This window comes from Mycothermus thermophilus (assembly GCF_041956435.1).
Source record: "Mycothermus thermophilus strain CBS 625.91 unplaced genomic scaffold VTJ04scaffold_6, whole genome shotgun sequence".
In the NCBI taxonomy this organism is placed as follows: Eukaryota; Fungi; Ascomycota; class Sordariomycetes; order Sordariales; family Chaetomiaceae; genus Mycothermus; species Mycothermus thermophilus.
Window position 1 is genome coordinate 1,233,685 of NW_027191432.1, and position 12,419 is coordinate 1,246,103.

General features: G+C 55.6%; 5 protein-coding genes and 3 non-coding genes across 8 annotated transcripts; 5 read left to right on the top strand and 3 right to left on the bottom strand.

Annotated features, from left to right (window-relative positions):
- Positions 1 to 101: 101 nt before the first annotated feature.
- On the top strand, positions 102 to 1,579 carry VTJ04DRAFT_8859 (uncharacterized protein; the record flags this gene model as incomplete). The annotated part of the gene is made up of 2 exons (XM_069367341.1): positions 102 to 1,004; positions 1,142 to 1,579. The coding sequence occupies 2 exons, from the start codon at positions 102 to 104 to the stop codon at positions 1,577 to 1,579; spliced, it is 1,341 nt and encodes a 446-aa protein (XP_069215680.1).
- Positions 1,580 to 1,851: 272 nt separating this feature from the next.
- On the bottom strand, positions 1,852 to 1,944 carry VTJ04DRAFT_t126. The gene has a single exon. It is a non-coding gene; the product is annotated as a tRNA-His (tRNA).
- Positions 1,945 to 3,013: 1,069 nt separating this feature from the next.
- VTJ04DRAFT_8860 (uncharacterized protein) lies at positions 3,014 to 4,923 on the top strand (the record flags this gene model as incomplete). The annotated part of the gene is made up of 3 exons (XM_069367343.1): positions 3,014 to 3,454; positions 3,512 to 3,674; positions 3,740 to 4,923. The coding sequence occupies 3 exons, from the start codon at positions 3,014 to 3,016 to the stop codon at positions 4,921 to 4,923; spliced, it is 1,788 nt and encodes a 595-aa protein (XP_069215681.1).
- A 1,589-nt stretch (positions 4,924 to 6,512) lies between these two features.
- Positions 6,513 to 7,676, top strand: VTJ04DRAFT_8861 (uncharacterized protein; the record flags this gene model as incomplete). Its single annotated transcript, XM_069367344.1, has 2 exons — positions 6,513 to 6,639; positions 6,694 to 7,676. 2 exons carry the CDS (start codon positions 6,513 to 6,515, stop codon positions 7,674 to 7,676), a joined length of 1,110 nt encoding a protein of 369 aa, XP_069215682.1.
- A 328-nt stretch (positions 7,677 to 8,004) lies between these two features.
- On the top strand, positions 8,005 to 8,076 carry VTJ04DRAFT_t117. Its single transcript has one exon. It is a non-coding gene; the product is annotated as a tRNA-Thr (tRNA).
- A 192-nt stretch (positions 8,077 to 8,268) lies between these two features.
- VTJ04DRAFT_8862 (uncharacterized protein) lies at positions 8,269 to 9,345 on the top strand (the record flags this gene model as incomplete). Its single annotated transcript, XM_069367345.1, has 2 exons — positions 8,269 to 8,823; positions 9,331 to 9,345. 2 exons carry the CDS (start codon positions 8,269 to 8,271, stop codon positions 9,343 to 9,345), a joined length of 570 nt encoding a protein of 189 aa, XP_069215683.1.
- A 108-nt stretch (positions 9,346 to 9,453) lies between these two features.
- VTJ04DRAFT_t125 lies at positions 9,454 to 9,538 on the bottom strand. Its single transcript has one exon. It is a non-coding gene; the product is annotated as a tRNA-Gln (tRNA).
- Positions 9,539 to 10,031: 493 nt separating this feature from the next.
- Positions 10,032 to 11,757, bottom strand: VTJ04DRAFT_8863 (uncharacterized protein; the record flags this gene model as incomplete). Its single annotated transcript, XM_069367346.1, has 2 exons — positions 10,032 to 10,768; positions 10,857 to 11,757. 2 exons carry the CDS (start codon positions 11,755 to 11,757, stop codon positions 10,032 to 10,034), a joined length of 1,638 nt encoding a protein of 545 aa, XP_069215684.1.
- Positions 11,758 to 12,419: the final 662 nt, after the last annotated feature.

Genomic DNA, 12,419 nt, shown 5'->3' on the forward strand with positions numbered 1-12,419 from the left:
TCGATGGCCAGCTTTAAGGCAATCAATAATACTGTCCGTTGCCAGTCTTCAAGAACACCCAAACTCCCAAGGGTCTGAACCTCTCTTTCCCTGAAGCCATCATGCTGCTCTTACTGTTCCTCATCGCCCTGTACCTGGCTTTCCGTCGCCACCACAAAGGACAGCTCGACCTCCAGGTGTGGATTCGATCCCAACTCGACATCGCAGAATTCAAACACGCCGGCGACACTACTCTAGAAGATCGACTCCGCCTCCGGGCTGTCGAGAACCGGCGTCTCACTGCTGCCTTCGGCATCGACAACTCACTCACGACAGACTCGCCGGCCACACATCGACGGTTCCTCAACACGGCCTCGCACATCCTAAACCGCAACGACCGCAGCTGGAAAGACCTGTACTACCTCGCCGGGGCGCTGATCAGCGCCCGTATCTCTGCTGCAGCACAAGAACAACAGTCTCGCCGCCACCCTCACGCCGGCGGGGCGGCCAACAACAACGGCCGCCGTTGCCGGGTTCCCCTGGCAGAGCTGGTGCGCTGTGTGGTTCTCGGCGTGGTGCTTGAAGACAGCTTCGGCCTCAACGCGCGGCTCATTCCCTGGACGTACCTGGCCACCATCACGCGCGAGATCAACGAGCAGTGGCTGCGCTCCAAGCGTGAGCCGAAGGCGGTGACCAGATCGGAAGTGTTAGACTTAACCATCCGCAAGCTGGGGCCGATTCCGTGGAGTGCGGTCTTGCCGTCATCGTTGACAGGCGTTTCCAGGAACGGAGTAGGCGGTGGTGGTTACGACAGAGGCGAGGAGGACAGGCCGCTGACGCCGGAGGAAATACTGGGACTGCTCATGCCGCAGTACGAGACGCTCTGGCGGGTGGTGTTGTTGACGTTTGTCACGGCGTTTCATCACCAGCCGCAGGCGGTCCCAGATGCGAAGCGCAGGATTACTGATGTGCCGGATTGTTTGGGGCACAGGGAACTTGAGGAGGAGGCGTTGAAGTTGGCCAAGGTATGTCGGTCCCTTGATCAGGTAGCCCATCCTAACCCCTCTTTTCTTCCTTCACATTTCCCTCCCTCTCACTGCCTCGAGTACCTACCTTAGGCAAACATGCCAGACTGAACTAACCTCTCATCCCAACAAAACAGGAAGGTCTCCGTCTCTACCCCTCCAACAAACACCTCTACCGCAGCAGCAACATCACCACCATCCCTCCTCATCCCGCCCCACGAACCCTCTCCACCGACCTCCTCACACTCCACACCCACCCACAAATCTGGGGCCGCGACTCCCTGCAATTCCGCCCCTCCCGCTTCGACTCGCTGACGGACCTGCAACGGGCGGCCTACATCCCCTTCTCGTTGGGCCCGCACCGGTGTCCGGCGGGGGCGGGGGCGGGGCGGGGCCGCCGGTTCGGCGAGAGGATGGTCTTGATGCTGGTCGCGGCGCTGGGGAGGGGACTGGACGCGGAACAGGGCAGCGTGGATTTCGGCGCGGCGGGCTGGGAGATGGTGTGGAGGCGCCGAGGGAGGTTGCCGATGGGAAGGGGGGAGGTGGAGGGGTGGGGGTTTGAGGTTTGGGGGTAGGATGGAGTACGTACGTACAGTAGGCATTAGGTACATGACCTAGGCAGGTGAGTGAGGTTGGGGAGGAGGTAAGATTGTTGTGGTGTTGAAGGAGTTGGAAGGGTGGGACCTGTTGTTTGGACACCTATCTGGATGTGATGGGTAAGCTTCACAATTTGATATGGAAACGGCGAGACAAGAAAAGATTTTGGCAGGGTTTACTTCAAGACAGTCAATGGTGAGACAAATGGAAAATGATGAAGTGGGAGGGGTCATAAAAAAGGCAAAAGGATTGGGTTTGCGCGGAATCGAACCGCGGTTTCTTCGGACCGTTTGAGGTTGTTTCCAACCACAACGAAGTGTACTGACCACTATACTACAAACCCATGATTTCCGTTTGTTGCAAGTGGGGCGTACCCTTGACATTCATATGCTCGGTGTACCCAGCGCGACCTAGGGTTTCGTTAACAACCAGGGGATATGAGACATGCAGAGATTCTGCAGGACATACCTCTAGGTAAGTAGGATGTATATGTAGATACTCTGTCCCTCTCAAACTATGACCTATTTTTCGCCTCGTGATAGCTCAGATCCAGAAGAGGCAGCTGACCGGGATGGACTCTTCTTGACTATGTGCGTAGCGCTGTGGACGGCCCAGGGATGGTTGTCAGCCAAACCTTGAACTGATCTCTTGCTCACCTATTCATCAATACTGTCTAATTTTTTCTTTGTATTTTTTTAAAAAAATATACCAAGTATTCTCAGTTGGCATCCCTCTCATTCACTTGCCATGTTGCTCCTCCAATGTTGACGCCGTTTCTTCTTGTCCGTGGCCGAGGCAGTGGGGCTGAGAAATAATGAGAGTTTCTGGGCGCTTCCTAGGTTCCAATGCATCGCCAACCAAACATCAAATCTCAGCAGGCCAGGACCATGACAATTAAACGGCCTTCCTAAACCAGCCAATCCACTGCAACATGTCTAGAACCGCATAATAAACTGCATGATACCTATGTTAGGTCTCTGCTCACAGCTATCCCAATTGATCAGCGCCATCCAACCCATGTGCGCACAGCCCGAGGCACGACGACCAGGCGCGAACGTTGCGAACAAGAGCACATGCTTGGTTCTCTCAGCTCGGATGGTCAGGGGCTGGGGAGCGTCGCATCCGTCCCTAGAGATCTGCCACTGCATATTGGCCCGTTGCAACTTGACGTGGTAGTCAATCGTCGCTACGATGCCGGCTTACTCAGGTCTACGGCGAAATCGAGCATGTCACGGTTATGCCCGTAGACAGACCTAGTGGGGAGTTCAACGGTTCGGAGGTCTATTAAACGGCTGATCCACACGCCGTGATACATCAAGATAGACAGCCAGGGCAAGCGAGTGAGGTGTGTTGGCCTTGACGCTTCGTGTTGCCTTGTTTCTCCCGCCCACCGGCCGTTGCCAGCCATCGCCATGATCTCCTCCCCGCTGAGCCTGGGCGCCGCCCTCGTGGCCGCCGCATCCCTCGTCGAGGCCTCCTTCGACAGGAACATTGCCTACCGTAGCCCCTCGCGCCGCCACCCGAGCCTGGCTGTTCCCCTCTCACACGTGTCCAAGCGCCAGACCGGAGACGTTTTCTCCCCGGATGAGGTCAACTTCACCCACGGCGTGGCCTCGGGTGATCCCTATGCCGATTCCGTCATCCTTTGGACCCGTCTGGCCCCGACTGCGGATAGCGTGGCCTCGGATCTTGTCCCGGATGGCGTCGTGCCCATCTATGATGACCCGGAGGGCGCGAAGCCGTCTGCCAAGGCGGCTTGTGTCGAGTTCAAGATCGCCACGGATTCCAACTTGAAGAATGTGGCTGATCAAGGGCGGGCGTACACCACGAGCGATGTGGATTACACGGTCAAGGTAGGAATTTTCCCCCTTGATGCTTGACATAGACATATATCTGACAAAGTGGAATAGTTCGAGGCTGGCAACCTGCAACCCTTCACCACGTACTTCTATCAGTTCAATGTGTGCGGTTCCAACAAGACGAGCCCGATCGGCCGGACCAAGACGATTCCTGCAGAGACGCAAAAGGTCAACAGCGACATCAAGTTCGCCGTCTACTCATGCGCCAACTACCGTACGTTACCATAGCCCCAGTGGTCATCTCCCCTGCCTGAGTAGGTACTAACATCTACCCTCCAGCCGAGGGATACTTCAACGCCTACGGCAACGTCGCGCGCAAAGACTCAGTCGACTATGTGATCCACCTCGGCGATTACATTTACGAATACAAGGGCGACTCGTCGCTGCGCAACCCGAAGCCGGACCGCGAGACGTACACGCTCTACGACTACCGCGCCCGCCTCGGCAGCTACCGGACCGACCCGGACCTTCTCTCGTCGCACTCGAGCTTCGCCTGGATCCCGGTCTGGGACGACCACGAGGTGGCCGACAACGCGTGGAAGAACGGTACGGGCAACTCGTCGGGCGACGTCTTCCGCAAGCGCAAGCAGGCCGCGGTGCGCGCCTACTTTGAGTGGATGCCCATCCGCCAGGTCGACATGGACGACAGCCTGCGCATCTGGCGGCGCTTCTCCTTCGGCACGCTCCTGGACCTGATGATGCTCGACACCCGCCAGTACGACCGCGACCTGACTGTGCTCAACGGCTTCGCGGGCATCGGCGGCAACAGCAAGGAAGTGGAGAAGCTGGTGGACCACCAGAACCGCACGATCATGGGCTTCAAGCAGGAGGCGTGGTTCTACGACGAGCTGACGCGCTCGTCGAACCGCGGCGCCGCCTGGCGCGTCGTCGGCAACCAGGTCATCTTCAGCCGCATGGCGCTCGACATCCTCGGCAACCGGCCCTTCAACCGCGACCAGTGGGACGGCTATATCGCCAACCGCGACCGCGTCTACCAGCACCTGGAGAGCGGCAGCATCAACAACACCGTCTTCCTGTCGGGCGACTCGCACGCTGCGTGGGTGTCGGACCTGGCCTGGCTCGGGAAGCGCGACTATGACCCGGTGACGGGCAAGGGCGCGTTCGGCGTCGAGCTGGCGGGCAGCGCCGTGTCCAGCCACACGCCCGTCGGCAGCTGGATGCCCAACCTCATCACCAAGGCCTTGTCGGCCTGGTTGGTCAAGGATAATCCGGAGCTGCAGTGGCAGGATCTCTATTACAGGGGGTATTTTGAGATGAGCGTCGGGTATGAGGCGGTGAAGGCGAGGTTTTACGGCATCCCCAAGCCCAAGGTGCGCAGCAGTGATGAGATTATGATTGCTGAGTTCTTGGTGAACAGTGGGGAAAATAGGTTGGCTAGGAATCCGACCGTGGGAGGAGGGAAGGCGAAGGCTGGCGCGCTGAAGAATGGAAAGGTGGAATAGGAGTGTCCCTTTCTTCCTTCGATGCGGCCAGTACAAGTGTTAGGAAAGTTTAATGACAGGAGTTTGACAAACCTTATTTTAAGTTACCTAGGGATACCATCGTGCCTTGCCTCATTGTTGCGTTAGGCTCATGACGGGTGTCCGGATTGGCCTCCCGAGACGAGAGTCTCCGCATGCCATAGCAGTATTGGCATGACTACTCCCTAGGTAAGTTGTTGAAGCCTTTCCAGGTGTTGTCATGAGGCAGACACATCCACACCCTTCTTGCAGAGCGATGGCATGCAGGGAAATGATCTTATAGTCCAACTGGCAGCTGGATTATGCTAACTACAACGGCTTTCCAGCTCTGAAAGCCTTTTGCATGGTTGACAGCTTCGTGGGCTCGTGGCGGCGTATATATTTCGACACACCCCGAGGGACCACTTTTTGTTCCCCCCATCATCATCACAAGCCGGCCTTCGCATATCCAGTCCCTGACTAGTAGCCCGAGTTTCGGAACCCGGTGGAGTGATGACAGGGAGGAGAAGGGTTGGATAGTCCAGAAGATAGGAACTGTGATGAGCTCATCCAGGAGATGCTAAACAAGAGGCCAAAGCATGCTCGAAGGACACTCTGGATGGAATACAGGATGGGCCCAGTATGTACCTACCTAAAATGCCTAAGTAGCCTAGCGGCTGTTTGACCTCAGGTTTCTTTTTCGCGGCGGCGGGGGCTTGGGAAGGGATATACGTTTCTGGTGGTGTCTTCCTGGTCACTGGCCTTGATGTTCCGCGGTGGGACTTACGTGTTTTTCGTCCACTGCTCGAACACTTGCCTGGGAGGGAAGGAAAGAAAACGAGATTATGAGTTTGAAGAAGCGACATGTCTTGGATAATTCGAAGACCTCAGAGAAGAAGAAGAGGAAGAATAACGACGACGCAAAGAGAGTGAAGCACTTCTGGGCAGTCAGCCACCGAGATAGCTTAGGGTCCTGTCACTGGAGTTTGCGTAGGCACTTTAGTTAAGCTGCTTGAACCTACGGGTGATCTTGCTCGATCATCGACAAACACGACTTAGAAGAGGCTGGCAAGGGGTTCGATCGTGGGAGGAGGAACGGAGAAGGCTGGTGCTTAAGAATAGGAAGGTGGAATCGGAGTGCCCTTTCTTCGAGGCGGCCGTCGACTATTTGTAGTAGTATTGTGTACAGGCGACGTTTGTTGATGGCATTTCCAGATGTGGGGTGAGCATCCTCAAGGTTCCTGAGCAAGGGTACAAGCATACATGCCGCCGTCACATCCATCCCCTGCCTGCAGAGCAGCTGCATGCAAGAAAACCACGATCCGACTGGCGGCTGTATTATTCTCACTGCAACTACGTCTCAGCCACCAGCATTGACTCCACAAACCATGGATGTAATTCCACAGATATGGTAACTTGTGGACTCCCCTGCTCAGCGCCACGTTCATCTCATAGCTGAGAATATGATGACGTGCTGAGGATATATATTCGACACTGGGAATAGCTCTCCTTTCCATCCTCCTAACTTCTCCCATATCCAGCTCTGCATTGACATCTTGTTTCTATTCTGGTGAACGAACGGTGTAGTCAAAATGCGCTGGAAACTCTCTACCCCCTTAGTTGCTCTCCAGTTCTCATTCCTTGCCGCTGGCATCCCCGGCCGCGAGGACACCCACTGGAAGGAACTCGCTCCAATCCCCCTCTACCCTCGTCAAGAGCGTAAGTTGGTGACATCACAATCACATAACACACCATTAGCTAACCAACCCCCAGACACCTTCGTCGCGATCAACCGAACCCACCTCGCCCTCCTCGGCGGCATCATCCCTTCCTCAGATCCCACCAACCCCTTCCCCACCACCGGCCTCTTCCAGCTCTACTCCCTTCAAACCCAACAATGGTACCCCGCCCCTCTCCCTCCGCTGCCCATCCCATTGAACCACCCCAACGCGGCCGCGGTCGACGGCAAACTCTACCTCCTCGGAGGTCTGAACGACGATGCCGGCGACGGCGTCTGGCGCGGCGACGGCCGGAGTTGGGTCTTCGATTTCGACACCCTGACGTGGTCCGCGCTGCCGAGCATGGACGAAGCGAATGGCGACATCCCCCGCGGCAGTGCAGCTGTGGGCGTGGATCCGGAGACGGGGGTGGTTTACCTCGCAGGCGGGATGACCAAGTTGCCGTTGGTGGAAGGACAGGGAGGGCAGGAGAGCGTGGATGTGGTGTCGGCGTTTGATACGCGCCAAGGACAGTGGGTGGCGCAGAGCGAGCTGGGGGAGGGGGCGAAGAAGATGCCGGGGCGGAGGGATCATGCCGCTGCTGCTGTGGTGGACAGGGTGTTGTACGTGCTTGGTGGGAGGGTGGATGGGCAGGAGAATGTGAGGGGAGAGGTCTTCGCGTTGAATTTAAAGGGGCTGGTAGGAAAAGGAAAGGGCAAGGGGAAAGGCAAGGGGAAGGGATGGGAAACGAAGCGGGCGAGGATGCCGACGCCCAGGGGAGGAGTTTGTGGTGCCGCGGTTGGTGGGAAGGTGTATGTCTTTGGAGGGGAGGGGAATCAGGAGGAGGGAAGTGAGGGCGTGTTTGGCCACATCGAGGCGTACGACACGAGGAAGGATAAGTGGGAGAAGGCTGGGACGATGAGAGTCCCGAGGCATGGAACCGCTGCGGTGGCGGTTGGGGGTGGGATATACATCCCCGGTGGAGGTGTCAAGTTGGGGGGAGCGCCAGTGGACACGTTTGATGTGTTTTATCCTTGAGCTTAAGGGTGAGATGAAAACGTGTGAAGGCTTGCGATACCTCACACGTTTGTCTCTCTCGAAGACCGCTTGGTTTGCTACATCTACCCCTGAATCCCAAAATCACCGCCTGACTCAAATACTGGCCTACTTTGCTATCTACTAAATTTGAGCATACCGGTCAGATTTGCGAAGGATACTGTCAATCTCTTTCCCCGACAGGAGCAATACGCAGGTTGGTATTGTTTGCTGAAGGATGCTTGCTTAGGCCGCGATGCTTGTCGGGCCTGGGCGCTGGCTGCCGGCACAAAGGCCCGCCGTCCCCACTGGCCAATAACACATGACCTAAGCCCGCATGGCTCAGTGGTAGAGCGTGTCACTAGTAATGACAAGGTCGTCAGTTCGATTCTGGCTGTGGGCATTTCCTTTTGCATTTTTGTTCAGTTCTTCTTGCCGTTCCTCATGTGATTTTTGGAAGTGGAATTCACTTTCTCCGCTACCCTGGAGTCTTTTTGTTTGCAAGTGGGAAGACTTATCGTCGCCTTGTCACCACCCTGCAATCCGGCCAAACCATCACCAGAGAGTCGCCCATCCCTCCAACCCCTAAACCACCATGGCCACCCAACCCGCGCCGTCCTTACCCCTTCTCCCCTCTCCAATCCCAATTCCCTTCTCCATCCTCCACGCTGTCCACGCTTCCGACCAGGCCATGTACCCCGTCGACCTGCCCTACTCACGTCTGCAAGCTTGGGTTGACGCGGCCGCAGACTTTTGTCTTTATTACCCCCCACCATCCAGTCAAGCACAAGCTCCAACCCTGGAGAAGAGTATTGAACATGGCACAGGAAGCACGGACGACGGTCATCAGGGACGGGAACAGGGGCCCGCATCTGACAATCCCGGCGGCGGCGTGGTGGTCGTCCTCCCCCTGCGCAGGCGACACTGGGAGGATCTGCTGACTGGGAGGTTGAAAGAGCCTGAGATCGACCCGGGGTGTATGTTCCCACCATTAAACCACCGGCGGGACTCGGAGGCCGGGGATGGGGAGGGAGAGGAGGAAGAGGTTGGGCTGCACGTCTACCACATCGAGCGGTTCGGGGATGTCTGGTTGGGCGGAGCACAAGTGTCAAAGAGGCCTCGGTTTTCGGAGGTCGCGCTTGCTGAGGTGGTGAGTAGGGCGAGAGGGAGAAGTGGGTGGAGGATTCTTGGGATTTCAGGTACGTGTGAACATAGAGGTCTTGGGGGTGATGGTGCTGATGGGCTTTGCGTGGACAGCGCTCACGGCGACGGAGGCGGGGAAGAAGACGTTTCGGGGGCTGGGGTTTACATCGACAGGGTATCAAGAGGTTTTCGTAGACAGAGGTGTGGCTGGTTCAAAAGTGGATAGAGGAGAGGGAAGACGGGTAGGGATGGTGTGTATATCGCCTGGACATGAGGTGCAGGTGGGAGATGGTGTGGTGGTGTCGACGTCGGAGATGGTGGTCAAGTACCATCTTTAACATCGCTGGCTTTGAACCATACTGGCACTTTCACATATACCCAAAAACATACAAAGAAACTTAATACGCTCTTGAATGACGTCTTTGTGGCCCAGATCATCATCAGTCTCACCCTAGAAGTCATGACGGCATGATGGCTTGAGGTGTCTCTGACCACCACCCTAACCCTGACCCAGTCAACCCTGATCTGAGAGAAAAATTCATCCCAACCCTGGACAAAAAAAACCGGGCAGTTGTCCTTGTGTCTCAAAAAATGAGTTTCGTCGTCAAGTAAACCAGATGTCGGACAGAAAAAGGTGAGGTCCTACCCGGATTCGAACCGGGGTTGTCGGAATTTCTGAAGCAAGTCAGAATCCGAAGTGATAACCGCTACACTATAGAACCTTTGGTTCTTGTTGGAAGCCACTTGTCGGAGCTTAGACTTTTCAAGTTTCCACCAAGGTTCCATCTTTGTGTCGGAGCCCCACATCGGAGGCAAAACCCCCGAAGGCCGACAGCCTGGTCGGATCAGGGGCAAAGTCAACAATGGATTTGGTTGTGTTGCCTTCATCACGTCAGTCGAAAGGGGGGTCACCAACTTGCACGCTAGAGGTGAAGCCCCAAAAGGATCATTCATACTGACACGCAAAATGTGAAGTGAATGGAAAACTCAATTCAGTACGGTTGCCTTGCTTGCGGTTTTTCATGCCTGCGATCGATCCCCATTTCCCAGATCCCGATGACCCTGTGCTGGTCTTGTGAACGCCAAACCCATTGCAGTTGATACTCCCTTGATGCTCCAATATAACCGTCTACGATCCCTTCAAATCAAGGACCCCATATCGACAAACCAAAATGTCAAGATACAAACAGACAGCGAATCCGTTGCAAATCCCGTTCAGTCCATCGCCCTCTCGTCGTCCTGCGCATCATCAGTCTCGCCCGTGCCCACAGACCCAGCCATGTCATCACCACCCTTCCCCTCCTCACCAACCTCCTCCCAATAACCTTCCCTCTTCATCCACTCCTCCGTAGCCCAAGTCCTGATCTGGAACATATATATGCTCATGTGAAGGGCCACGGCCTGCTTATCCGCCACCCGCTTCCTCATCTCCTCATCCCCGTCACCGCCACGGTACAGGCTCCCAACGATTCCGTGGTACACCTCGCGTGCCTTACCCATCTCCTCTTCGCGCCTGATGCGCTCAGCCTCCAGCCAGGCCTCGTTGTTCCCTTCTCCACGACCGTAGCGCACCAGCGTGGTGGGGCGCCAGTCCTTGTCAGAGATCCACGCCGGGCGAGCGTCAAATGCCTCGTAGGCGGGCAGGACGCTGACTGCCTCCCAATCCAGCACGGCTGTCAGCTTGTAAGTGGCCGGGTCGAGCAGGAGGTTGTGCTCGGACAGGTCGTCGTGCCAGAGGATGGCTTCGTCCTCAGGGTATGGTGTGTTAGATTGCGGACCGATGAACCGGGGGGTCAAGGTCTTGAAGCGCTTGAAGATGTCAAGGACGCGGGGGTGGTGGAGGTGGAGTTCCCGGTCATTTTCACAGTACCACGGCCTCCCAGGGACAGGCGAGAGGTCGTGCAAGCGCTGCTCGAGCAGGGAGAGCCGGGCGGCGATGAGCTCGTGAAATGCTATCAAAGGGGCCGCGAGGAGCAGGGTAGTAGATGCGCTGCTCGAAGAAGAAGTCTTGAGCAACAATATGTCCCAGGACAAAAGCACCTCCAGCACCCATGTCCTTGTCCACGACGAAGTCACCGTCGTCACTGCTTTTGAGGGATGAGCGTGGCGGGGTGCGTGAGGCATCCTGCATTTCCACAACGCTGGACATCATATCGGAATCCGCGATGGCTGACAGGAAGGGCGACTCCGCGACCGTCGACATCATATCGGACTCCGCGACCGCCAAAATCGCGGAAGTATCCGCGACCGGTGACTTGGTTGCCACATCACGATCCACGACCCCCTGAAATCCCGTGGTTGTCAACCCTGCGGGCTGCTCTGCACCTGGCAAGACACGGTGTGCGATGTCAGAGAAGTATATATTCCCATACTTGGAGAAGCGTAGGGAAACGAGCTGCTTGACATGCTCTGCAAGCTCGGAGAACACAGCTGCGCGGCTGTCCTCATCCATGGTTGGCCAGCATGTGCGCAGAGGTTGGCCGGGCATCATCTCAATGATGCTCCACTCGTGACCCAGCTCATTGTCATCGCTGGAGGAGTACCCGATGACGCGGGGCACAGGCATGGAAGAATGGCGGCGGACATACTCCATTGTTGCGACCTCACTCTCTGTCTTGAAGAATGGGTCGACCGGGATTGAGATGCGGAAGAGGTATGCCTTGCCCTCCCAAGTCGTGGAGGTGAGCTTGTACAGGCGGTTGAAGGTGCCCTTGTTGAAGTATGTGATCTTGCAATCGGCGAGAGCAGGGAAGTGCCGTGACAGGATCGTGCGGATGTTGGTAATCCAGGTATTGTCCTCGGCATCCGGCCAGTAACGCTCAAGGTATCCCTCCTCAGCCTGGTTCCGCCAGTACTTGTGAAGGTCGGTGGGGATCGGAGTGATCTTGTTTGGGTCATTGACCCGGAAAGGGAGGTTGGTAGGAAAGATCGGCGAAGTCATTGTGGTGAAAGTAGGGTTATATATCGCCTTGGAAGTAGGATAGAAGTTGGTATATAGAAAGCCTCATGTCCGCGACAAAAAAGGGGTTGTCGATGTTGGGTAAATCGGTCCGCGACCAGAGGAGTTGATGAAGTTTGTGATGGAAGTCGCGGATATTGAAAGTCGCGGGTATGAGTCGCGGATATCCGAATCTTCACATTTGTGAAGAAAATTGAGTTGGTAGGAAAGAAGAAAGAAGAGGTTGCAAGGCTAGAAGGTTGTGGATTCAAAAGGTCTAAATCCACGATGAGAATTGTGTTGGTGGAAAAGAGAAAAAAGAAGATGTTGCGGGAATGGTAAGGTTGCGGAATCAAGAGGTTCAAATCTGTGACGAGAATTGAGTCGGTGGAAATGAAAGTAAGATAAGGTTGTGGATTCAAGTTCAAATCCGCAACGAGAACTAGGTTGATGAAAGAGAAAAAGCAGGGGCCGCGGGAATAATGTGGTTGCTGACTTGAGAGGTTCAAAATCGTGACGAGAGTTGAGTTAAGAAAAATGAGATAAAGTTGTGAAGATGATAAAATTGTGGATTTAAGGGGTTGAAATCCGCAATGAGAATCGAGTTGGAAAAAAAAAAAAAGAAGAGAGAGAGAGAGAGAGAGAGAGAACAAAGTACGCGAGGA